This window comes from Trichosurus vulpecula, unplaced genomic scaffold, assembly GCF_011100635.1.
Source record: "Trichosurus vulpecula isolate mTriVul1 unplaced genomic scaffold, mTriVul1.pri scaffold_118_arrow_ctg1, whole genome shotgun sequence".
Taxonomy (NCBI): domain Eukaryota; kingdom Metazoa; phylum Chordata; class Mammalia; order Diprotodontia; family Phalangeridae; genus Trichosurus; species Trichosurus vulpecula.
In genome coordinates this window covers 9052-36156 of record NW_023494402.1, presented here as the reverse complement: position 1 = coordinate 36156, position 27105 = coordinate 9052, and the positions used below count along the sequence as shown (strand labels likewise).

Below are 27105 nucleotides of genomic sequence, written 5' to 3'. Positions count from 1 at the left end.
CAAAACCTTAAACCTAGTTCACTCTGAAGCTCATAGATTGGACCACAATAGGTCCCAGCCCAAGCTCCACTTAATGGCTATATTTTGGGCCCTCCTGGCTTAGAATGAATGTCAATGGTAACTGCTTCTCTCTGGAACAGCAATCCTGAGGGTCTTCCTCTCCCACCTTGATTTTTTTTCATTTTTCAAATTAAAGGGTCCATCCCTTGCCTCACTTCTTAAAGAAGCCTATTCATTGAGTGGGTGCTACTTCACTCTAAGTGAATGCATGAAAAGGCCTAAGCCTAAAAGAGCCAGGGTCTCCCACTGCATCCTGGGTCATCTCCAGTCATCCTGATGAATATCTGGTCATTGGATCCAGATGACTCTGGAGGAGAAAGTGAGGCTGGTGACCTTGCACAGCCCTCACTCACTCAAATCAAAGTCAACTGCAAGTCATGTCATCATTTCCCTGATGTCATGGTCCTCTTCAAAAACAAAGGACAAGCACAACAACAACACAACAACTGGAATGTACCAGAGTACATTTTCGTGTGTGCAATGTAAATGTTTATTACTATGACTCCCTGCATCATCACCCACCACAGTTAACTTACCACATGTGGAAAGCATAAGAAAAATGATTGTTAAAAAAAACTGACTTAACCTGCTTTTCAGATAGTCTGCTGCTCTCTGCCACCATCTGCTGGCCTGCAACTTCTAAGCAGCCTCTCCTCTGCAGGAGGAGGACAGAGGTCTTCTGGGAAGAAATGTATACTATTGTCTAGGGCTATCCCAGCTTGCCTGACCAGGCAGCCAACACCAGCCAACAGAAACCCTCAGGCTTAGATTGCCTGTCTTTTCAATACTTTTTTCTCCTGCTGGTGCTTAGAGTCCATTTAAACTGTTAACCACTAATTATACAAAAATAACTTTAACTTCTATCACATCCCTCGGTCTCCTCTCTGGGGCCCCTTCAAATTCCCAGCAAAACTTCAAGGGATCTAGTTGGAGCTGGGGTGAAGAGAATCTTTTTAGCCTCCCCCTTCAGAATGCCCTTTGTTAACATAAAATCAACTTAAAAGCAAGACTGAAAAGACCCAAGAGGATCAGGCAAGCTTTGTCCTACTTTCTACCAGCAATCAAAATCACTGTGTTCCCTACTAACATATTGTTGAACATTTTGCCGACACATTACTAGCCTGTTGAGGGAATGAATAAATGAATGTGTAAGGGTACAGTGCACCTCACTTAAAGTAAGTTACAAACTACTCGATCAACCTCACCCTTCCATCTTATAAATGAAAGCCCTGGCTTGCCAAACCCTGAGAAAAGACAAGTGGAAGAGCTGATGCTATGGTGGCCCGATATATTTATAATTCTAGTGAAAACTTTAAATGGTGGGGTTGGGCTTTTGTGGCTGTTATTTTTAATCCCCCACTACACTCATATCAGCCACCACCCTCAGTAAGACAAAATATGAAACGTTTCCTTTGAGTACGGTGGTAAACAAGGACAAGATAATTCATGGTTGTCAAATGAAATGAAATAACACATTAAAACAACCCAGGGAAGAAAAGAAGAAGGAGTCAGGAATCTTTTTAAAAGCACTTTTTCCAGCCCTCCGGTGGAAAGCAGCTTGAGAAAATAACAGCACACTTCAGTTTTTCAGAACTGCTGTTTACCTGGAAATGATGTTGAGCTGGTTACTCATTGTCTGAATTTGCTCCAACACACACAAGAGTTCATCTGCACATCTCTGATCCAGGCAGTTCTTAGCAACAAGACGGATGAATTTAACAAACATGTGTCCAGAAGCGGCTGTTTTCTTTGCAGAGGCAATTAACTGGTCTTTGGTCTACATCAAAGAAAGTGAAGCTGTCAGAAGGAGCAGACCCATGTAAAGTGGATATCTACCACAGGTGTTTTCTATAAGCCAAGCTGGCCAATCTTGAAGCCTTTCAAAAGTCTCTTTTGCTAGACTTTCCTCAACTGCAGAATTAAAAGGGAAATTTTGCTTTTGTCCTTCAAAACAGGCTTTCCTGAGGACAGTCTCCTGTAAAGCAGTAGCCTCAGAAGGCCTAAGGAACAACCCTCTGGCTGACATTCAAGGCCTGTAGTTAATAAGAAAGCCAACTTTCCAAAAATCAACTGGGAGAGGGGCACAGGGCTGCCATTTTCCCTGAGGGAACTGTACTGAGACATGCTAAGACTTTATCTTTATGAGCTTGTATTTACTTTTTCCTTTTTGAAATTTCAAACCAATTCTAAATAAAATTTGAGGCCTTGTAGAAATTTAAACCCTTTCAAAAACAGTAGTCTTGTTTACTGTTCATTAGTACCAGCTTTGAGTATACATGGTGGAAGGAGACAGAGAAAAGGAGGGAATGTTAAGGGAAGTCAAATTCTATGCCTGGGCATTAATAGGAAAACAAACATCATACCAAAACTCACAGGCATGCAATTAAAGATTGTGGACACATTCCTTATTATGCACTAGCTTTTCTGAGCCAATCATCCTTACCACCTGACCCAGTGAAATGGCTGTAGGCACAGCACTAGCCTTATAAAGGGTGTGAAATCCATTATTTCATCCAGGGTTTGGGGGGTGGTCAAGCTTCCCAGGGACCAAGACTAGATTTTCACCCTATATCACCTGTCTGATGACCATATTTCCTTTATTCCTCTGTGAGATCATCATCAATGGTCAAGCAATCATCCTTAGAAATGTGTCCCTGTTTGAAGCTCTCAAAGCTTCCAACTACACTGAGATTTTTGGGACACTCTATATCACCAATTGGCACTAATAGCAGACAAGGCTAAGAAGAACAGAAGATCTGAACATTTAACTTGAGAAATTACTGTCAGCTCAGTAATAAGGATTATAGAGAAGGATAGTTCCTCAACGGGATTCAAATTAACCGATCTGAAATTCATTTCTTTGGATATGTTAACCAGAAGTAAAAGGGCCAAAATCAAGCAAAAAGAGACAAGGTCTTGAGAAGGAAGCAGTGTGGTAAAGTGGAGAAATCCCTGAATTTGGGCCACAGAACCTGAATTAAAATTTCAGCTCTTGCTCTTACTTCCTGTTACCTTGGACAAGTGACAACCTCTGCTGTCAATCTCCTCATCTGAAAAGTGAGAATGTTGGATGAAGTGACCCCCTAAGGTCCTTCTAGCTCTAAATGTTTGAGCCCATGTTTCTAAGTCTATACAAAAAGATCCATTTCTCAATGTTCCTGTGTGTTTTTTATGCTTAAGACAAAAAACAAAACAAAAAAAAAAAAACGTAAGCACTCCTTCCAATAAGGCTTATTTGACCTATCCTCCTCTAGGAGAAAATAATAGAATGATCTCAGGAAGCAACTTCTTCCTGATTTAATATATGGGGAAATTAATCTTCTTAATTAAAGAATACAAAGATTATCTATTAAGACAGGTTAAAACTAATATATCTTATTTTTAGAAAACTCGAACTCATATTTTCAGTGGTTCAAATTGAAAGAGTCCTAGACCAAGTTGCTATCCTATTATTATTTTTTCATATTTAATGTTCTGTAGGCTACTGCACAGGTAGATAAAAGACTGCTTTTAATAGCTAAATGAAATAATTAGGACATAAAGTCATCTTCTGTAGGTTCCCTGAGAGCATCTTTGGTACAATTCCAGTAGTAGAAAGGATGACAGCTACTTCACCCTGTTCATTCCCACATGATTTTTATTTCTAAATTATTTATAAATGTCCCATGTGATATTTGTTTCAGTGTGAGATATTGGTATATATCTAGTTTCTGCCATACTGTTTTCTAGTTTTCCCAGCAGTTTTTGTCAAATAATGAGTTTTTGTTCCAAAAGCTTGGATCTTTGGGTTTATCATATACTAGATTGCCATGGTCATCTACTATAATGTAATTTGTACTTAATCTATTTCACTGATCCACCACTCTATTTCTTAGCTGGTACATTTTTGTTTTGTTAAGTATCACTTTCTAATACAGTTTGAGATCTGGTACAGCTAAACTACCTTCCTTCACTTTTTTTTCATTAACTCCCTTATATCCTTGATGTTTTGTTTTTCCAGACAAATTTTGTTGTTATTCTTTCAAGTTCTATAAAATAATTTTTAGATAGTTTGATTGGTATGGCATTAAATAAATACATTCACTTAGATAGAATTGTCATTTTTGTTATATTGGCTCAGCCTTCCCATGAGCAATAATATTTTTCCAGTTGTTTAGGTCTGATTTTCTTTGTGTGAAAAGTGTTTTGTAGCTGTGGTCATACAGTTTCTGGGTTTCTCTTGGCAGGTAGATTCCCAAATATTTTATATTGTCTACAGTTATTTTAAATGGAATTTCTCTATTTCTTGCTGCTGGACTTTGTTGGTAATATATAGAAATGCCGATGATTTATATGGGTTTATTTTGTATCCTGCAACTTTGCTAAAGTTGTTAATAATTTCAAGTAGTTTTTTAGTTGATTCTCTAGGATTCTTTAAGTATAACATCATATCAACTGCAAAGAGTGATAGTTTTGTTTCCTCATTGCCTGTTCTAAGTCCTTTAATTTATTTTTCTTCTTTTATTGTTATAGCTAATATTTCCAGTGCAATATTGAATAATAGAGGTGATAATGGGCATCTTTGCTTCATCCCCGATTGTACTGGGAAGGCTTCTAGCTTATCCCCATTACAGATAATGAATACTTGCTGATGGTTTTAGATAAATATTACTTAGCATTTTAAGGTAAGCTCCATTTATTCCTATGCTCTCTAGTGTTTTAAAAACCATTTATTCCTATGCTTTCTAGTGTTTTTAATAGGAATGGATGTTGTATTTTGTCAAATTTTTTTCTGCATCTATTGAGATAATCATATGATTTCTGTTGGTTTATTATTGATATGGTCAATTATGCCGATAGTTTTCCTAAGATTGAACCAGCCCTGACTTCCTGGTATAAATCCCACCTTTTCATGACTAGCATATGATCCTTGTGATATATTGCTGTAATCGCTTTGCTAGTATTTTACTTAAATTTTTTGCATCAATTTTAAATCTCTATATCTTCAAAGCTTTTTTTTTGTCCTACACATCTTAAGAGATTTTGAGCATTTAGTAGGGAAACATCTTTTTAAAACATTGTTCTTGACTTTTTTATGGATCAAGATTACCTTTCAGTGATTGTGAGCAACAGTCTGATAATGCTCTGGTGCTAATACAGTTTATTGGTTGAATTCTCAAGGATATTTTGAGGTCTGTATCTGTAGGGTGGGGATTTTATTTATTAGTCCATGAAAGATAGGAGCTATCTTATTTGTAATTCTAATCACCAGCTTATGTCTTGTTACGTATACAGCAGGTGCTAAATTTTTGCAGGTATGTTATTCAGTTTCTACTGTTTCCTCGCACAATCTGCATTGATCATTATATCTATATGCCTTAGAGATACCCCTTCTGTAATTCCTGGTGGCAATAATCCAGTCCTGAACTGCCATCATGAACCTCTCCATTTCTATAAATACATCTATATACTCAGCCATTTGTTCAATACTGCTTTGACAACACATTGCTGAATTCATTCAGATGTGACCTATTGAGGGCCTTTTGATTCTACTCTTGAATCTTAGCCATTCCATAATCTTCATTCAGATGTAAATCACTTTTGGTTATGATCAACAAACTTTAATTCTATGTACCTGCTACTCATCCCTTTCTATTGGTTAGAAAAGTGTTGTCTTATTCCTAAAAGTATTTGTTGATTTTTTACCTGTTTAACTTATGCTCTAAGAATATCTATTCATACTCTTCCTCCTTTTTGGTAAGTGTTCATTTTCCTATAGATGCTTTAGGGTGTATTTCATTAATATCATATGAGTTTTTATTAGAATCTTTTCCAAATTTTTATGGTCCATTCTTGTGGTGCCACACATGTGCGTTAAGAATTGTATTGTATTTACACTAAGAATGGTATTGTGTAGCTCTTAAATGCTTTAAATGTATTCTTCCCATTAAGTTTTAATTTCAGAGTGCCAGTAAGTATCTTAAAATATTCAGCCACAGCTTTTCCTTTGATAGCTTTCTACTCAATGTGAGTTTGGTGAGGCAGGGGAGGTGGGGGGAAATCAAGATATTTATAAGTATCACCTGTATGCATTGCTTTAATTTGACCTCTAGATTCAAGCTGAAAACCTTCAGTCTCTATTTTTCCTTGTTGTGTGTTAAGTTTCATACTTATTGGGTCCAAATGACATTTTGATACTATTGAAGAAAGTTTCCAGTGGATGAAAAAGCCATTAATGCATTTTTCCGTGGAGTCATATAGCCTGATATCATCCATATTTTAAGTAATTGATAGTTAAGTAAGTAATTAGTAAGATATTTTGGTTCAACTCCCTTTTTAATTTGGAAGCCATATTTGATTTGATTTAGGAGAGGTGATAATGGATTTAAGGTTGGCCAGAATCATGATGGGCTTTAACTGTCTCCTTGAAAGATGCCATGTTTTAAATCAATTGTATTGTCATATTTATTATATATTACATGTAATAGATTATATTATATATTATCATACTGATTTCATTTTTGAGAGAACAGTTTTTCATGTGAACATTGAATACCTCAATGTTCTCTCTATACTTGTGTTTTTATATCTTTGCAGACTAGGCCATGAGTGTTAAAGTGAGTCAAAGTATTTGTGATAATAAAGGCAGTACAAAGATTATTGCACTTTTAATAAAAGCAGATTGAAATTACTAACTGGATAAATTGCTTTTGACACCCTGGGGACTCTTTTCCACATCCTTTTTTCCACACCCTTTTTTTCTTTTCAGTCAATATATTCCTTTCTTATGTGTGCATAGATTTTTAAAAAAAAAGCCATACAAACCATGAATGCTTTGTATTAAGTACATAAATACATGGCCTATATTTCATGGGGTCACTGGTGTTTTCATCTCTTGGTATAGCTACATGATACCTTCTATTAAAAAAAGTATAGCCGGGCTTATATCCAAGAGGCAGTTGAGAAAGTGTTTTGTGAAGCAATAACAGATCTTCTCCTTACTTTCTAATTTTATAATAAAAAAAATGTTCAGGTCTCCATCATTTCCCTTGATATAACTGTCCTGTCCTTAATTATATAAGCTATACATATCCTTTCTATTTCTCATTTGATATCACTTATATTTTACAACATAGACAGCCAGAAATTTTCCACATCTTCTTTATTTCCTTTTCCCTCTTTCTTTCATTCAAGGCCTGTGGAGTAAAGGTTTTTTAATTTCCATCGAGTTGTTTATTTTGTTCTTTGAGCTGCTTTGACTCCTTGTATCACCTTAACCTTTTTATTTTTGCTTTCAATTGCTAATTAAGGGAGTCTAAAATTTCTGGTATACTTTTATTTTCCAGATGCCATTCTATGGTTTTTTTTTTCATTGCCTTTAATTAGATGATACAATATTCAAGTTTTCTGTTGCATAGATATTGATTTAAATTCTAATGATTTACCATAGATTTTCAATAGCTCTCTCAAATGACTTCTATCATGATAGTATTTTATGCCTATCTTTAGGGGTATTCTTTAATAACTCTACCTTTCCTCCTATGGTTCTGACCATGGCAACAGCTACATATACTGCTATGTCCTAAAGTATTTTTATACTTTCTGTCAAATACTCTGAGAAATTATGTACATTCATTATAGTTATAGCAAATAGGAGCTTTCAAAAATTATGCTGCTTTGAAATAATTAGTTATCTTGGTTGGATTCATGCTGTCAAGCTAAATAAAGAGGGTTGGGGGTTGAAATTCCCATCTACATATACCTATCTCCTCTTCAAAATAATTTCAAACATTAGTGCTTTTTTCTCATCCATTTTGTTACGAGGCATAATTTCTAGATTTTTGTGTCAAGTGAAGACTTTCAATGACCTCAGGTTTTTCAACTTTTCCCTCTTCAAATATTAATTGATTACATTAAATCTAGGCTTAAGGATGAAATTATTTCTTATTATTGCCCTCTTCTGATTAGAAATATATTGTTTTGTAATTTTGAGTCATTAACATAGTAATAATAAGCCAGCATTTACATAACACTTTAAGATGTGGAAAGCATTTTACAAATATCTCATTTGATCTTCAAAACAATCCTGGGAGGTGATTGCTGTTGTTATCTCCATTTTACAGATAAGGAAGCTGAGGATGCCAGAGGTTGAGTGAATTGACCAGGGTCACATAGCTAGTAAGTCTCTGAGGCTACATTTGAACTCTGACCTTCCCGATTCTGGGTTCAGAGCTCTATCCAATATGCCCCTTATGTTACCAGTGACAAAAAACAGGGTGTGGTCCTTGCCTGTCGATGGTAAGACTCTTCCAGTTTTGCTATGATATGAAAGTATATGAATAATGAAAGTATATGAATACTTTATAAAGCCTTCAGTCCATTTCATGTGTGCTAATGATTTGCTTTCTTTAGTAGTCAGTGCATCTGAAATGAAGCATTTCCAGCAACTGTGGTATTAGCATTTCTGACTTGTTCTGGTCTTGCCTACCTGTGATATTAGAACTTGAAGGAGTCACTTATTGCACTACCAAACATGCATGCATGTGTGCGCGCGCACGCGTGTGTGTGTGTGTGTGTGTGTGTGTGTGTGTACAAACTGACCATCACAGTGGTTTCAATTAAGACCAACCTGCAACCCTAAAATACTCCATATGTTTCTTTGATTCTTAGAAGTGGTCGTATCACATTGACTCAATGGTATTAACAAAATATTATTGTCAAAACCCAACTGGACAGTGTTTCAGGTTTCCTAACAGCCCTCCTGTAATCTTATCAGGGTACACAAAGCACTTGCTTCACATAGTATTGTCTGGCATTCTCGTGTACCTTTATTTCCACCACTACCATCCTCTCTCCAATAATCGATGATAAGCTGGATTGGGGGTGGGGGTAAAATTACAATCATCTTCATCACTTCTCACTTTTTTGTTAGGATTTAGATAAAAATGTTTCAAGAACAAGACATTACCCTGCTTCTTAAAAATATATTTAAGGTTCAGTGAATTATTCAATAGGTGGATAACATGACCACTTTTCATGACTGAATAAGATTTTAGGGGTCTAAACTCATCTTCTATAGATTCACTGAAAGCATCTCCAAGACAACTGCAGTAGCAGACAAAATGTCAAGGTTGTTGTGCACTTTGTTCTTTTCCAGCATGGTTTCTATTTCCAGGTCTCTATATTTTGAAAACTTTTCATTCCATTTAGTTTTACTGGATATTCAGCATGGTGACATCTATTGAAAACATTGATCTTAAATTTTTGCAGATCAGTGTTATGTTTGGGTGTTTGTGTATAACAGTTCAGTCTATAATGATACTCCTGCCCCAGTAGTTTGTGGAATTCTCAAGGATATTTGGGGGTTTGTACTTGTGATACAGGGATTTATCATCAGTCAGTCTATAATCATGAGCTTCTAATGTATATTTCTAGCCATCTATTCACGTCTTTCTAAGTATGATAAAGTCATTAAATTTGATAACCTGTGATGACATATTGTATTGTGTTTCCTTCTTTCTGGCCAGGAAGCATGAATCTTTCTATAGCCGCCTTGGGTGCTGAACACAGCATTTCATTAGTATTGTTCCTTATAGATCTATAATCCATTTTACCATGCCAAGAGTATGTGTTGACGGATGTTGTATAGATGTTAATTGCTCTAAATGTGTTCTTCCTATTAAACTTTAAACACAGGATGCCCATCAGTCTTGTAAATCACACAGCTTAAAGTTTTTCCCTTCATAGCCTTATATTCAATGTGTCTTATATGGAGAATACCAATGTATTTGTATCACCTTTGTCTATTGGTTTAATTTGACCTTCAGATTCTAATTCAAAGCCTTCAGTCTTTATACATCCTTGGTACGTAATAAGAATTATATACTTAGCTTGTCCAAATGGCATTTTGATATTGTTGGTGAATGTTTTCACAAGATGAAGAAGCTATGTAAAGCTTTTGAAAAAAAATTTCAGTGAAGTTATAAGATTTGGTGACATCAAATGATTAACAGGCCAGCCTGTACCCCACTATTTGTCACATTATAATCCACTGAGAGAAAGCATGGCATAGTGGATAAAGAGTCATCCTCATGGTTGAGAATACTTGAGTTCAAGTTACACCATTGATATGCACTGGTTGTGTGACCCTGGGCAAATTATTTAACCTCTCTGTGCCCCTAGCAACTCTCTGAGAAGATAAATTGCAGAACAATGGCTAATCTGCATTAGTAGAGAGAGGTTCCCCACTAAGGATTCCCTTGAATACAGAATTAGAACTCCAGAGAGAAACCCTACCTCCCCCCCAACCTGGCTCCAACTAAATTCCCCTTCTTTGGTGTGACAAGGCAATCACTAATGTCAGATATTCAAGGCAGTACTGTCAGCGTATGGACTCACCAAAGAAGGTGTTAACTTCCCCCTCATTTGAGCATCTGCTCCAAAGAGCCTTCCTCATTTGTCTATTGGTTCCCAAACATTTGCTGTCTTCCCCTTTTTAACAACACTGCTTTCTAGGGAAGCTCTAATTCTGCTTGTTCTCTGGTAATAGATATGAATTCAAAGCGACTTCTGAATCACTGATTTTCTGCTTAAAGAAGAAAAGAAGACTGTGGAAAGCTAGAGGATGTTGAGTAAGTCAAACAAGATAATGCTGTCAGCGCTTTGGCACTAGGAAGACTAAGACGTGGGGAAAGGGAGACTTGAGTGCTTCAGTGCTCTCACAGTTATAGAATCCTGCATGGAATCCACCCCCTCCTCTCACTTTACAAGTGTGTTGGTAATCAAAATGGGCTCCTTAGCACTTAGTTCAACAAGTGCCCTTGAAGAGTTTGGCCTTTGTTTCCTTTGATTAATTCAGTGTCTTTGATTGAGTCTTACTAGGTGCTAAGCCCCAGGCCCAAAGTCCTATTAGGTATAAAACCTTAGTGGGTGTGGATTGGCAACTAAGGTGGGGCCCAAGGTGGGACTAAGTCCAGGGAGGGCCTAGCTTACATGTCTGGGAGAGCAGAGGCTTTTAGACCACGTGGGTTTAAGTCCGCCTCTTTGTGACGATTCTAGGTCACGTGGGTGAGTTGCATGTGTGACTCACCCCTGATGTTGAAAAAGATATAAAAACCAGGGGTTGGCTGTCTGTTCTTGGGAACTCCTCCTTACAGCAGTGGTGGCGAGTGACTCTGGGCCAGCGCTTGTTCTGAGCTCCTGGGCTGAACCTAGATGTTGGTAACTATGAATCTGTATAGGGTCTGTCTGTTGATGTTTGTAATTTGTTTGTATTTTGTCCTGAAGTTCAGGGTGCTGGTCCCTTCCCCTGAACTAAGTGAATGCTGTCTGTATGCTAAATTAAAGTAAACTTGTCAACCCCTTCACCTTGCTTTCCTTATTAAGGCAGATCAAAAGAACCTGTGCTGTTGGCAGCCTTCCGGGTGCTGGCTGTGGGTAGATCTTACACCCCCACAGAAGCTGCTAGCTGGATTGTTGAAACAACAGTTGAGACAACTGAGACACTCAAAGATGAAGGGAATTGCCTGCCTCCTCCTCCCAGAGCCCCTGGGTGTGGCGCCTTTTAGAAGGACATATGTAGGACCTATTTAATAGGTCAGGGGTTGGCTCGGCAGGACAGTGAGGAGAGGCACCTTGGCACTCACTTAGCTGTCAAAATAAGGAATGAAAGGATCATAGGGACATAGAAATAGAATTAGAAGGAAATTCAGAAGTACATCCTGTGTTCAAGACCTTTCTTTCTTTGTTCTCCACTAAAACTTATCTGGCCTGGGTCCTTATAGTACAATGGGATCATAAATATAGAGTCCAATCCCCTCATTTTACAGATGATAAAACTGAATCACAGAGAGCGAAATGACTTACTTGTCCAGAATCATACAGCTAGTGTCTGAGGTGGGATTTGAACCCAGATCTTTCTGACTCCAAGTCAAGCAATCTTCACAATTTTTTGCTGCTTCCACCTTACCTGGTAATGAATTAATATGAAAACTAATCTAAGCTGGTCTTATCTAGTGTTGTTAACACATAACATTTTCATTTTTACATTTACTGTGCCAGTGGAGTACAAGCTTTGGAAGGTCCTTCTAAGCTATGAAGTACTTAAATTATCGGACTAGCCAAAGACTCATTGTCTGTCATTCAATGACCTCATTCAAGGGCCAGTCTAACAAAGCATGAAGAGACTCATCCATCACCAGAAGATGGACCACCAAACGATGAATTCCTTTAATCCCAGCCACTCATTAAATCATCTGCTAAGGCATGGAAGGGTTGCATCTTGTATCACTGAAGGGCATGAATACTTACTTGAAAAAAATGAAATCTATTATGTCATATTAAAACATTTCAATGCTTTATGCCAAAAGAAGAATTAAAGTTAAATTTCAGGCACCGTGATGGCACAAAAGGGGAAAGTGTTGCAAAGAGGGAACCCTTCTTTTTTTTTTAAATTTCCTTGAATCAGAGTTCCCAGACAACCTTCTTTTTCAATGCAACTAACACTGGTTGTCAGCTGTCGAAGGCACAGTAAAGTCTCTGTTGTCACAAACTCTGATTCTGGACACCACCTAGAGTGACAATGCAGAAGGGTCATTGTCACTGCGTCTTGATTTGAGTGAGATGCTGCCTCTGAGGGGGGAAATCCCTCCAACAGAAGAAGAAGAAGTTGTAGGAGATGAGCCCAGAATGGGAAAAGGGAGACAAGGAAGTGAATTGTTCTTGAGTACAGAGAGGGAACAGTTCATCTGGAAGTGGGGGATAACTTTGTGTCTTTTAACAAGTTTCCTAGCAGATCCACTCCAGTGCTGTCTCTAGAGTTGGGGAATGAACACATCAGGAAGGGAGATTCCCTGAATGCTAACCCATTTTTGCTTCTATGATTCAGTTTCTAGGAATATTTAGGTGGTCTTTCGAACCAGAAGGCAGCTTTTTGCTAGAAGGTACCATTATGGGTCCTTTCCTCTTCAGACTCTGTGCCATGTGAAACACTTCTGCGGCCATTTCTCTGGTGAGCTGTTCAATTCTGTTGCTGCTGTACCTCCACTTATCCATGGCATCATCCTTCAGGAATGGATGGTCTAGGTCAGGGGTTGACACAGTTGGACAACAAGGAGAGGCACCATGGGACTTGCTAGCTAGCTGTCAAAAAAAGGAATGAAAGGATCATAGGTCCATATAGAACTAGAAGGTACCTCAGAAGTAATGTGATCCATCACCACCACCCCATACACAAACACACTTTTCAGCTGAGAAAATGAAGGCCCTAGTGTGGTACTGGAAAAATCAGTTATTGCTAAAGAGACCCCTGAGAAACCCCAGTCTGCATAATAAAGAATGGACTCAGACCTTTTGGCATTTAGCAAATGTCCCTGGGGCTCCATGACTCCACCAAGGAATGTCAATAAGATTATCCCACTTAACGATAAACTGTCAGAATCCTTGATCTGTCCCTGTGACACCCCCCACCCTGTGACCTGGCCTGTAAGTTCCAAGAGATAATTAACCTCTATACCCTGTATTTTCTATATACACTGCTTCTTTACCCTGACCCAGGGCCATTTTGATTTGGATGGAACCCCGAATGGTCGCCGGCTAATAAATTCTCCATTTAAAACTTATGCTCTGTGGCATGTCTCACTCGCTCTCGGTATAACACTAGGAGGTCATGACCTTGCCTGAGAACACAAAAGTAGTCAATAGCAGATGAACTCAGGTCCTCTAAATCCCATTGCAACATGCTTTATACTGAATTTTGGAGGAGTTAATAAAATACCTACTATTTGGGGTGTTTTTTCCAATATCTAGGCTTTTTACCTCTGTAAAGAAGATAGTTTCCTTCTTTTGCATTTCCTTTCTCCTCATTTGATCCTAACAAAAATGCTTTGAGGCAGGTGCTATTATTATTTCCATTTTATAGCTGAAGAAACTGAGGCAAATGTAAGTTAAGTGACTTGCCCAGGGTCACACAGCTAGCAAATGTCTAAAGTTGGAATCGAATTTGTGTTCTTGACTCCAGACCCAGTGTTCTATCCATTTAGCGACCAGCTGCCTCTAACTCTGCAAACTAGGACAGATCACTCACTTCCTTGGAGCCTTAGTTTCCTCATCTGTAATGCCTATGAGCTCTTCCTTTCAGAATTGTTGAAAGGATCAAATAAGAGAGTTTTGCAAATAAGAAAATTTGCAAAAAATACTTGCCAAGCACTATAAAAATGTAGGATCATATTTAAAATGCTAATATTATTTTTAAAGTAATTGTCCAATAATTAAAGTTAGTCTGGTTCTGTTTGGCTTTTAAATACCTTCATAACCTAGGCCCTTCCTACCTAGCCAGTCTTCTTATGCTTCATTCCACTCTGTATACTCTAAGATCCAGGCACATTAGCTGCTTTGCTATTCCTCCCACATAACATTCCATTTCTCTACTCTAGACATTTTTACTGACTGTCCCCATGCCTGGAACTCTCCTTCTTCAGCTCCAACTGCTGGCTTTGTTCAGGTCCAAACTAAAGCCCCACCTCCTCCCAGAAATCTTTCCCATTGTTCCTTCATCTTAGTGCCTTCCCTAGGAAATTATCTCTGCTTTATCTTGTATATATCTTGTTTGTATATAGTTGTTTACAAGAATCCCCAATCAGATTGTAAGCTCCTTAAAAGCAAGAACTGTTTTGTTGTTGATGATGGTGGTATTTTGTTAGCACAATGCCTGCCATAGTACTCTTTATAAATGCTTGGTTTCCCCAAAGACCACCCCCAACATAGATACATAAAAACACTCTCTCTCTCTCTCTCTCTCTCTCTCTCTCTCTGCCTCTGTCTCTCTGTCTGTCTCTATCTCTCTGTATCTCTGTGTCTCTGTGTCTCTGTCTCTCTGTCTCTCTCCTCTCCCTCTCCTCTATCCTCTCCCCTCTCCCCAATTTTCTCCTCTTCCACTTGTGGCACAGATATAACCCCTAGAAAACTATTATTCCTTATAAACCCAAATGATTTCTTAGTCTGTTTTCTGTTTTCTGTTTTTGACATTGGTCAGATTCCCTCAGACCTCATCTGAAAGTGGGGATAATATTACTTGCATTGCCTATGCCACAGGGATGTCATAAGGACAAAGGCTTATTAGTCTTAAAGAAACAGAAATCCGAGCTATTTAATGGGCGATCCAGATGGCTGCCAATGATTAGCAGCCTGAACATTAGCTGGGACAAGATAAAAGACTTCACAGCAAAGATATAATTGCAGACTGTTTTCTTGGTTAATTGTAGAATAATTATTTCTACATCAAGAAGAAAGTGCCCAACAAAGGAATTTTACCCTGTGGTACTAGTCACTTGGAACAGCACCCTGGACAGTGATTTCTGCACTCTATTCCCATACCTGACTGCCCTTCCCATTCCTCTCTTCCTCTTTCCTATTTGAGATTCTGTTTAAAGTCTTATCTCCCCAGGAAACCTTCTCTGACTACCCCAATGCACTATGCTCTTTATCTCATTCCAAATACCCTCAGCATATACAAAGAAGTATATGGTCTGATATCAAATATTCAGAGGAATACTTTGCCTGAAAATGCCTGATAGTATTATACAGAGAAAGTATTTTATAAAGTTGAATTCTGTAATTGTTCTATATATATTTGTGTCGTTACCAAGGATTGGGACTAGATTTGAGATTTATTTTACCTCTCTTCCCTCTCTCCCTCCCTTAGCACCTAGCCATGTGTATTCAGTAAGTGCTCAATAAGTGATTAATTGAGCTTGGACAATAAGTTGAAGGGAGGATTTTTCTGAATGTTAACAGCTCTGCCTCCAGGAAAGACTGTGCCCAAATCATCCCAGTATTCATTTTAAAAGGACCCAAAAGGTTCAAAGCCAGAATTTGTAACTTAGTTCCTTACTAGTAAAACAAGGAAGAGGAAGAGGAGGAAGAAGACTAAAAATGTACACTTTAGAGATTTACCTCATTGTAAATAAGAAGAATTTAGAGAATGATAGAGAGAAGGAAGAGTGTGTGTAGAGATATACCACTAAAAAGCTTGTTTTATTCTTTTTCTATTAACAACAGCAATCACCATTTATCATGACCTAATGTATGTAGACTACTATACTAGGCACTGAGGAAGATACAAAGTTTAGAAAAAGCACAGACCCAGCCTCAAAAGAGATAGGACTCAATTTTAGTGAAAGAAAAAGGAACAGGTCGAGGTATAATGATCAACATTGATTTATAAAAATCCTTCTTCTGGAGAACTCATAACAAGATCCCAGCATGTTATTTCAAGTGCTAGAACATTATAAAATTTAAGGCAGATACATCATGGACTCCACCAATGAGGGTTATTCATGGAAAAAGGGCCTTGGGGGGGGGGGCAGAGCCAAGATGGCAGCTGGAAAGCAGGGACTTGCTTAAGCTTTCCCCCAAATCCCTCAAAACACCTGTAAAAAATGGCTCTCAACAAATTCTAGAGCTTCAGAACCCACGAAATAGCAGAGAGAAGCAGGTCTCCAGCCCAGGACAGCCTGGATGATCACTGGGAAGGGTCTATCGCACGGTGCTGGGAGCAGACCACAGCCCAGCGTGGGCCGCGCCAGGACAGGCAAGACTGAGAGTCAACTGGAGCAGGCCTTAGAGCCATGAATCATTGAGCTGTGGCAGTTACCAGACTTCTCAACCCACAAACGACAAAAACCACAAAGCAGGTTAGTGGGTAAACTGCTAGATCAGAGCAGTCCGGCCACCAGCCGTTGGGGTGGCGGAGGTGGTGCGGTGGTGGAGCTCCAGCATCTGCTTCTTCCAGAGTCCCTGGCTCACACAGTGGGAAGAATCAAGTGACAGACCAGAGTGGGAGTGCAGGGCTTTCTTTGCCTGCTTGGATCTGGCCTGCAATCCTGGTTGGTGGTTCTTGAGGGAGGAGGAGTGCTGCTGTGATAGAGCTTGCGGTGACAGTGGAGTAGAAGTAGCTTTGAAAACAGCAGTGCAGCCCCTAAAGCTTGGGACAAAGCACTCTCTACTCCAAAAGCAGTCATACCCTGACAAAAAGCTCAAAGGTCAAGTAGTTGTCTGGAAACATGGCCAGGCAGTGAAAAAGGATGCAGACTCAGACTAAGACTCAGACTCTAAAATCTTTTTTTTGGTGACAAAGAAGATCAAAACATACAGCCAGAAGAAGTCAACAAAGTCAAAGAGCCTACATCAAAAGCCTCCAAGAAAAATATAAATTGGACTCAGGCCATGGAAGAGCTCAAAAAGGATTTGGAAAAGCAAGTTAGAGAAGTAGAGGAAAAATTGGGAAGAGAAATGAGAGTGATGCAAGAAAAATATGAAAAACAAGTCAATGACTTGCTAAAGGAGACCTCAAAAAATACTGAAGAAAATAACACCTTAAAAAATAGACTAACCCAAATGGCAAAAGAGCTCCAAAAAGCCAATGAGGAGAAGAATGCCTTAAAAGGCAGAATTAGCCAAATGGAAAAGGAGGTCCAAAAGACCACTGAAAAAAATACCACCTTAAAAATTAGATTGGAGCAAGTGGAAGCTAGTGACCTGATGAGAAATCAAGATATTATAAAACAGAACCAAAGGAATGAAAAAATGGAAGACAATGTGAAATATCTCATTGGAAAAACCACTGACATGGAGAATGGATCCAGGAAAGATAATTTAAAAATTATTGGACTACCTGAAAGCCATGATCAAAAAAAAAGAGCCTAGACATCATCTTTCAAGAAATTATCATGGAAAACTGCCCTGATATTCTAGAGCCAGAGGGTAAAATAGAAATTGAAAGAATCTACCGATTGCTTCTTGAAAAAGATCCCAAAAAGAAAACTCCTCAGAATATTGTAGCCAAATTCCAGAGTTCCCAGGTCAAGGAGAAAATACTGCAAGCAGCCAGAAAGAAACAATTTGAATATTGTGGAAACACAATCAGGATAACATAAGATCTAGCAGCTTCTACATTAAGGGATCAAAGGGCTTGGAATATGATATTCCAGAGGTCAATGGAACTAGGATTAAAACCAAGAATCACCTACCCAGCAAAACTGAGTATAATGCTCTAAGGCAAAATATAAACTTTCAATAAAATATAGGACTTTCAAGCTTTCTCAGTGAAAAGACCGGAGCTGAATAGAAAATTTGACTTTCAAACACAAGAATCAAGAGAAGCATGAAAAGGTAAACAAGAAAGAGAAATCATAATGGATTTACTAAAGTTGAACTGTTTTGTTTACATACCTACATGGAAGGATGATGTGTGTAATTCATGAGACCTTTCTCAGTATTAGGGTAGTTGAAGGGAATATACACATATACAGACAGAGGGCACAGGATGAGTTGAATATGAAGGGATGATATCTAAAAAAATCAAATCAAATTAAGGGATGAGAGAGGAATATATTGAGAGAGGGAGAAAGGGAAAGATAGAATGGAGTAAATCATCTCACATAAAAGTGGAAAGAAAAAGCAGTTCTGTTGTAAGGGAAGAGGGGGCAGGTAAGGGGGAATGAGTGAATCTTGCTCTCATTGGATTTGACCTGAGGAGGGAATAACATACACACTCAATTGGGTATCTTACCCCACAGGAAAGTAAGGGGAAGGGGATAAAAAAGGGGGGATGATAGAAGGGAGGGCAGATGCGGGAGGAGGTAATCAAAAACAAACACTTTTGAAAAGGGACAGGGTCAAGGGAGAAAACTGAATAAAGGGGGACAAGATAGGACGGAGGGAGATATAGTTACTCTTTCACAACATGAATATTGTGAAAGTGTTTTACATAATGATACATGTGTGGCCTATGTTGAATTGCTTGCCTTCTTAGGGAGGGTGGGTGGGAAAGGAAGAGGGGAGAGAATTTGGAACTCAAAGTCAAAATCATTTTTGCATGCAACTGAGAAATATGATATATGGGGAATGGGGCATACCTTGCCCAGTTTCTTCCTGGAAACTGCCATAGCAGCAGCATCTTTCAAGTCAGGGCATGACTCCTCTGAACTAGCTGCATCCGAGATTACTCTTGAAGGTGTGACCTGACATACTGTATTGTCCACTTCTGCTGCTGTGAGATCCTCTCCCTGACTGGGCAGGGTCAGGTCAGGATCCTCACTTGGAATCCCAACTGACACACCACTGGTCTGCAAGTCCCAGGCTAGGAGTGGCAGGGGTGAGGCATGGCTGCCTCTCCACATCTGGAGCTGGGCTGCCACATAATGAGCCTCAGCTGCCCACTCCCACCGAAGACTTTCTAGCATCCCAGCTACCTTGTCCTGAGGGTGTTCCAGGAGCATGTGAGCTTTCTGTTCAACCTCAGCAGTAAGGAGGATGAGGTGCTCCATTACTCTGAGGAGTCTTTCCTGGCCAGGACCAGACTCTAAGCCTTCCTCCACAACTTTCTGAACTGTCTGGATGCCAGACGTGATCTGGGTCATATTCTTTCCCAGAGCAACTTTGAACTTTGTCTTGTCATCTTTGGAAGCACTGGAAGCAGAAAGCACTAGCTGAATGGTATCCTGTATGGTCCTTTCATAGTCTTTGTTGATGCTGCTGAGATAGGCTGCCAGGACCTTGGCTTGAAGGGCAAGCTCCCGTTGGAGTAGTTCGAAACGAATGGACAAATTGGGTACCAAAGGAGGAGAAAGGGCAAGGATCTGGGCCACCTCTAGCAGAGCTTCTGTCAGCACATGGACCTCCCCAAGCAGCGAGACCACCTCCCCCTTCACTCCCTCATCACCACACAACAAAGCAGACAGTCTCGCAGCTTCCTGTAACCTCAGAGAAGTGCTAGCCAGTGGGGCCAACCCACCCTGCAAACCCAGCTTGTCCTTCATCACTTGCCTCAGCTCAGTTAGGAACAGGATATCTCTCCCAATGACGCCATCGATGCCCCTTAGCAAGGCTTGGACAGCCACAGACCATAGGAGGCAACTTTCCTTGATGCTTGTTTCCCTGGTCTTAGGACACTGCAGACCATTTGAGTCTAACACCTTGTCTAGTAAGTACCGGGCAAGAGTCTCCACTTTCTGAAGTTTAGCTTGAATCTGTAGCAATTGCTCTGGATTCTGGATCGACAGAGTGGGCTCTTTATTCAAATGCATCTGTCCAGCTTTGTCTGCTAGCTGAGCCACATCCATTATGTTCTGCCTGACTTCACTGAAAACCTGCACATTCCTTGGAAGGTCAGCAATCTGGATGCCACAAAACAACTGCTGAGAAAGGTGGAACCAGTCACCTGCTATAGCTGCTAAATTTTGGTGGGTTTCAGCAATCTTTTCAGACAGCTGGAGAGCTGCTGCAAGCAGTCTTCCTGTATTGGAGGCTGGCTCATTTGCAATTTCTTTAGCTAAGCCAATTGTATAAGGCGTTAAGGAGATGATGTCTTGTGTCTGTACTATCCCCTCTGACTCTGATGACTTTCCCCCCACCAAGGCCTCTTGAGCAGCTTCAGTACAATTGGCAAGGTCCAGCAATTCTGTGCAAGCAGAACTGATTTCTGGGAGGTCATGATTCTTTACAGCCAGGACAAGTTTGTTAATGACAGGTAGTGTTATACCCTGTGGAACGATCTTAGGAACCATGAGGTTGAGTGTGGGGATGTCCCTAGAATGACATTCCTCAGGATCATATGAGGTGTTTGAGAATTCTTCTACTACCCTAGACCCTCCAATGAGCTTGCCCATGAGTTCTAGGCTGCTGAACTCTAGGAGGCTGTGAGGAGTAAGGCATAGTTGTTCTTTGGGAGTGATGAATTTGTGGATTTGGTCTCGGAGTGGGCTTAGGATATCTGGATGGTTGCTCCCATCCAGACCATCTTGGACACTATGAGTAGAGTCAATAAGAAGTTTGGCCTTGTTGAAAAACATATCCTTGGCTTGAGTATCATCTCTGTTTTCTAAACAGTGTTCAGCAGCTGTTGACATTACTGGAATAGAGTTCTCCAGTTGATGAATTAAAACTCGCAAACCATTCCGAAAAATGGGATCTCGGTTTTGGTCCATGTATCTGTTCATCACTTGCACTATGTGCTTAGCTCGACCCTGAAGATAAGCTACATGCCAGGAAAATTCCTTGGAATTTCCGCTATTCAAAGCCAATTCAGAGAAACCCATATGTTCTGCCATTTCCTCAATGGACACAGCCAAGAATTCAGGGATATTGAAAACATTGTCAAAACATGCCAACAAGCCTTCTGCTGCCCAGACCCATGCCTGATACACATCCTGGAAGGTATCAGAAAGCCAGGCCAGATCTAGCCCTTCTTGACTCTTGGTGCAAAGGGGAAGCACTCTGACCACAAGTTTTTGCAGGCTAGACATGGTCTCCTCTATTTCTTTACCAATTTGATGCTGAGTACAACGGACCAAGACCAAATGAGCCACTTTAAACATTTTTTCAGAATGCATGGAAAAAGCGTCAATGAAAGGCTGGAGGCTTTTGGCAAACCCTTCACTGTCCCAGGAAGAGCCAAGCACTGTAGTCCCCCAGGCAACTTGAATCAGTCTTTTCAGAGGTCCTTGAACATCTGTGAAAGTGTCCAGGATCTGGTAGAGGAGCCCAGTCTGCATGGTTTGGTCAAGAGTCTGCACCTCACACCTCAGCATGGCCCATTTTTCCCTGAAATCCTGATGTGAACAGTTCACTAAAGACAGAATCTCCATCCTGCTCAGGCACTGGACAGCCATCTTTCTAAGCTCCAACAGAGAGTGACAGCATTGGACTAGCTTCAGCTTCATGTGAGATCTGGAAGATCCAGCTAGGAGCATGCTATGAAATACCATTGCTCCTAAGAGGGAATCTAGGTCCCCCTGAAGGACATTTTCTAGTGTTGGCTCAGCTAGCAGCAGCAGGAGCTGCTCCAAGTTCTGAGAGAACACCCCACTTCTTTCCTGTGGGTCCTTCTGTGGGTTACGTTCTGCATTTAACAGGGCAATCAGTTCCTCTAGGGTTTTCTTGGTCAGATCAAAAATGTAGCTCTTAGACTCTCTCACCTGCTGGTTCTGGGGATGACTGAAATGGCCACTTGTGATGGTGTAGAGCAGAGGGATACACTTCTTCAAGAACTGCAAGCACTGGGCCAGACGGTCACGATGAACTGACCTCTTCAGTTCCAGCAGGCGGTGTTCAGTCAGGGTGTTCAGAAAAAGCAGACCTTCAGAGAAATTCTGGAAGAAAGCTTGTATGGTAGAGACATCTTCTGCGGCCTCTAGGGCCTCAAGGCAGTTCAGACACCAGCAAGCTGCTTGGATGATCTTCCTCATTACAGCATCATCCTCAATGAGGAGGATCTGTTCAATAAATCACCAGGGCAAAGAAAGGAAGGAGAGAGAGAAAGGTCTTTGAGGTGTTTAAATATTTTTAACAACAACAATAGGGATAGTGATTTTATTAGTATTTAAGGAATTTCTGGATGAGTGAATTATCTCTACCAATGCAAATCCTTACCTTCTCAGTATGGGTAACAATTATAAAATACCTAAAGATTTGGAAAGTGCTTTTAGGTTAATTCATCTGATCCTTCCAATAGCACTTTGAGGTATAAATTTATTTGGATGGATCTGTAATCTCAGAGATATAGGTCCTCCCTGCAATGGGACAGATCACAATCTATCCATGCCTTCAATTCTTGTCCATTTCTTCCAAAAAATCCTCTAAAGAGGATCCACCCAACTTGCTGGAGGACTTCTAGATCTCTTAACATTTTGTGGATGCCAGTGGAGCAAATGCTATGTTTGGTCAGCCCTCATTCTCAATACATAACTGGCCCAAATCCTTTTCCAGTCACCCATCTCTCTAATCATCTAATAATGATATCTTTTATGCTGTTTCTACTACACAATTCTTGATTCTTAATATGCGGCAGCAATACCTCTTTATTGCCATCTGAGGACCTATGATTTTAATTCTTCGAGATACTCTTGTTGGCATTCTATAACCCACAGCCATATGACATCACTTCGAGAATATTAGGATCACAGGGTCATAGATTTAGAGCTAAGAAGGTTAACATCACCTAATCCAACCTCCTTGCTTTACAGATGAAGAAACTGAGACCCAGAGAAGTGAAGTGATTTACTCAAGGTCATACAGGTACTGAGAAGAAATGGAAGCTAAACTCAGTTCCTTTTATTCCAAATCCATCATTCTCTCCAGTGTTTCATGCTCCTTCCTATAGATGATAAAAATATAAACTGTTAAAATTAATTGTTGAAATATACATTTCAGGAAAAGTTTGGAGTCACTAAAACCACTGCAATTTCCTAATGTAATCCAGCCTACTCCCTATGTCCTTTTTAATTCTGGAATAACTTTGTTGTCCAGCTGCAGTGCCTGCCCAAGTTATATGTCCTGATAGAACAACTCTGGGCTTTCCACTGAACTTTCATATCATAGTCTGGACAATGGGCATCCTTCATCCATTTGGTTTTTCCTTTGTGACTACTTAGGACAAACATTTTAAAGTGAAAAAGAATATCATGGAGGAGACTTTACAACACTCTGGTGCTTGATGTAATCATCACAATGTCACATGGCTGGTGAGCCTTTATAGACATTAAATCAGCAAATCATCAAAGTTTTATCGTGATTTTTACAACTAAAAGGGAGACATTTTATTAGAGGAAAGCCTTTAATATGAAATTTTGACTCCACTGAACAAATGTTTCATACTCAACAAAATTAATCTCATTTGCTATTTCTGCACTTTATTCCCTACACCTTTTAGTTAATTGTGTGGCTGTAAAGATGTTGTCTGTTGTAGCATATCATTTGTGGAGGCCTGCTTGTTCCCTCCTCAAAGCAAGGATTCCCTTGATACATGTGTAGATTATTCTCATAAAAATTTTGTAGATATGTGAAAGCAGGTGTATAAGTTGGTAGCTGATATTTTTAATCATCTTTTTTCAGTAATAATAAGGTCCATGATTTTTTGAAGTATTTAATATCCTCTCCTCTTTCAGATACCATCAAAATTAATCTCTCGAAGGTCCCAAATTGTGTCACTGCCTTCAGCATGAACCTCTTCTGTTTCTGTTTGATCTATTCTAGTTTCTCTTCCTATCTTATTTTTTGAGTGCTATTTCTGTTGCTCCATGTGGTATATCAGAGACTTTGATACTTCAGCCTAAATACAATAGCTCTACTATTATAGCTCTGTCTGCTAATTGTGAATATCCTCTAGGACCCTGTCTGGGGCCCTTTCCTATTCTCCCTCTATACTATTTCACTTAGTCATCTCATCAGCTCACATGGTTTCAGTGGTCATCTCTGTGCAGATCACTCTCAGATCTACTTGTCTAGCCCTAACCTCTCTTTTGACCTCCAGTCTCACAACTCCAACTGCCTATTGGACATCTTGAACTGTATATCCCATAGACATTTTAAACTCATCATGCCTAAAATTGAAATCATTGCTTTTCCCCTTAAGCTCTTTCCCTTCCCAATTTCCATTTTACTGTTGAGGGTCCTGCTTCCTCCCAGTCATCCAGAGTTGTAATCTAGGTGCTATTCCCAACTCCTCACTCACTTTCACCTCCCATATCTGATCTGTTGCCAAAGTCTGTCAAATTTTATCTTTGGAACATCTCTTTTCTACATCCCCTTCTCTCTTCTAATGCTGTCTCTACTCTGGTACATATAAGCTGGTAGTTGTTGCTATTTTAATATATTCTATTTGTATTCTAATCCCCGGAAATTTGTAATAACCTTCTAGTCAGAATCCTCACCTCTCAAGTCTCTCCCCCATCAAATTTATCCTCCACTCAGCTAGGAAGCCGATCTTCCTAAAGTAAAGATATGACCATATCACCATCATCCCCATTCAGTAAACTCCAGTGGTTCCCTACTACCTCCAGGATCAAATATAAAAACCTGTTTTGGCATTTAAAGTCCTTCATAACCTGGCCCCTTCCTACCTGTTCAGTCTCCTAACAGCTTACTCCCCTCAACAGACTCTGATATCGAGTGACAGCGGCCTCCTTGCTGTGTCCATTTCCTGACCCCAGGCATTTTCACAGGCTGTCCACCATACCTGGAATGTTCTCCCTCCTTGTCTCTGCCTGCTGCCTTCCCTGGCTTCCTTTAAATCTCACCTGAAGTCCCACCTTCTATAAGTAGCCTTTCCTAATCCTCCTTAGTCCTAGTTGTATGACCTGGGCAAGTCATTTAATCTCTGTTTTCCTCAGTTTCTTCAACTGTAAAATGGGATAATAACCTACCTTGCAGAAGCACTTAGTCCAGTGCCTGGTATATAGAAGGTTCTATATAAATGCCTATTTCCTTTCCCCTTTCCCTTCTCACAGGACCCCTTTGCAACTATATCCCATAATTATAGACTAAGATTAGTCTATACATAGGTAAGGGGGAGGGACCAAGAATGCATTGATTCATATGGCCTCTGGAGGCATAATTCTGTCTTGCCATTCATTGTGGATATGACAACTCTTATGATTTCTGATTATATTCTAGAATATATTCATTAATAGAATACCTTCTGCCTAGAATAGAATAATAGAATATATTCATTAATAGAATACCTTCTGCCTAGAATACCTTCATTAACCTGAGACAGATCATGTAACCATTCTGAGTATTGGCTTTCTTATTTGTAAAATTAGACTGAATGATCTCAAAGTCAGCTCTAAGCCAAAGTGACATAATAGAAAAAGCTCTAAACTTGGTAGTCAGAAGACCTGACTTTGAATACTGGCTCTGCCGCTTTCTAGCCATGTGACTTCAGATGAGACATTGAGACTCAGTTTCTTTACCTGTAACATATAGATAATAACATATTATCTGCTTCCTATGGTTCTTTAAAGAATGTTCATGGATAAGAAATGGGGATGATACAGACTTCATAACAACCTGGAAAAACCTACACAACATAATGCTGAGTGAGCAGAGCAGAACCAGGAGAACATCATACACAACAACAGATATATGGATTCTGTGAAGACTAACTCTGATAGACTTTGCTCTTCTCAGCAACACAAGATGCAAAGACAACTCCAAAGGACTCATGATGGAGAATGCTATCTACATCCAGAGAAAGAACTATGAAGTATGAATGCAGATTGAGGCACACTTCATGCTCGCCTTCCCCCCCGCCGCCCTTTTTTTGTCTCTTTTGTTTTTGGGTTGGTTTTTTTTTTTGTTCTGTTTCTTCTTCCTCATGATTCATCCCATTGGTCATAATTCTTCTCCACAACTTGACTAGTGTGTAAATTAATTCAATGAGAAGTTATACGTGGAAGTTATATGGGATTCCATGCCGTCTTGGGGAGGGAGGGAAGAAAATCTGGAACTCAAGATTGTGTGGAGCCAAGTGTTGCAAACTAAAAATAAAAAAAAAAAGAATGTTCATGGAAAACTGTAATTTGATGTAGGAATGAGCCATTATTCAGCACCTAGCATGGGACCCAGCACATAGTAGGCACCTAATAAGTCCTTGATTTTTGTAATTCCATGTCTAAACAGATGGAAGGGCACCCTTCCTCCATCAGCCTCACCTTTGCTGTTCCCACCAAGATCTTCTGAGCTGTGATGATTAGCTCTTCCTTGTGGTACTGATTATCTGGGTGAATACGGAGCTCCTGCGCTATCAGTAATATGTTCTTCCCAGACAAGAGTAGAAATTCAGCTGCTGGTACCATTTCCACTTTCAACACCTCCTCATCAGACTCTCCTGCCAACCTGGACAAAGTATATTATTTTAAATCTAACTTTACCCATATCTTTGTTCAAGTGGTTATCAAAGAGAAATATAAGGGGAACCCCATTTTAGTAAATTCCATTACAAAGAAGGATTTTATATAACAAAAAAACTACAATTTTTAAAAATATTTGCAGATGGTCCAAAGTAACTTTCCACATATGTACATACATATATCAATAATGTATTAATACAATAGACTATAATGATATAATACAATATGATATGGTACAATATAAGGTAATATAATATATGACATTTTATGATATGATATAGTATAATATGGTATGGAATATGATATGATATAGTCACCAAAAGCCATCCCCAATAGATAAGTAATCAAAATATATGAACAAGCAGTTCTCAAAAGAATT

The 27105-nt window shown here is 39.5% G+C and overlaps 1 protein-coding gene across 1 annotated transcript; it reads right to left on the bottom strand.

The window, feature by feature from the left end:
* Positions 1-1664: 1664 nt before the first annotated feature.
* On the bottom strand, positions 1665-26712 carry LOC118833283 (the record flags this gene model as incomplete). Its single annotated transcript, XM_036740630.1, has 4 exons — positions 1665-1837; positions 12985-13179; positions 18954-22310; positions 26529-26712. Coding segments are annotated over 4 exons (3909 nt in total), but the record flags the coding sequence as incomplete, so codon positions are not given.
* Between the last annotated feature and the right edge of the window lie 393 nt (positions 26713-27105).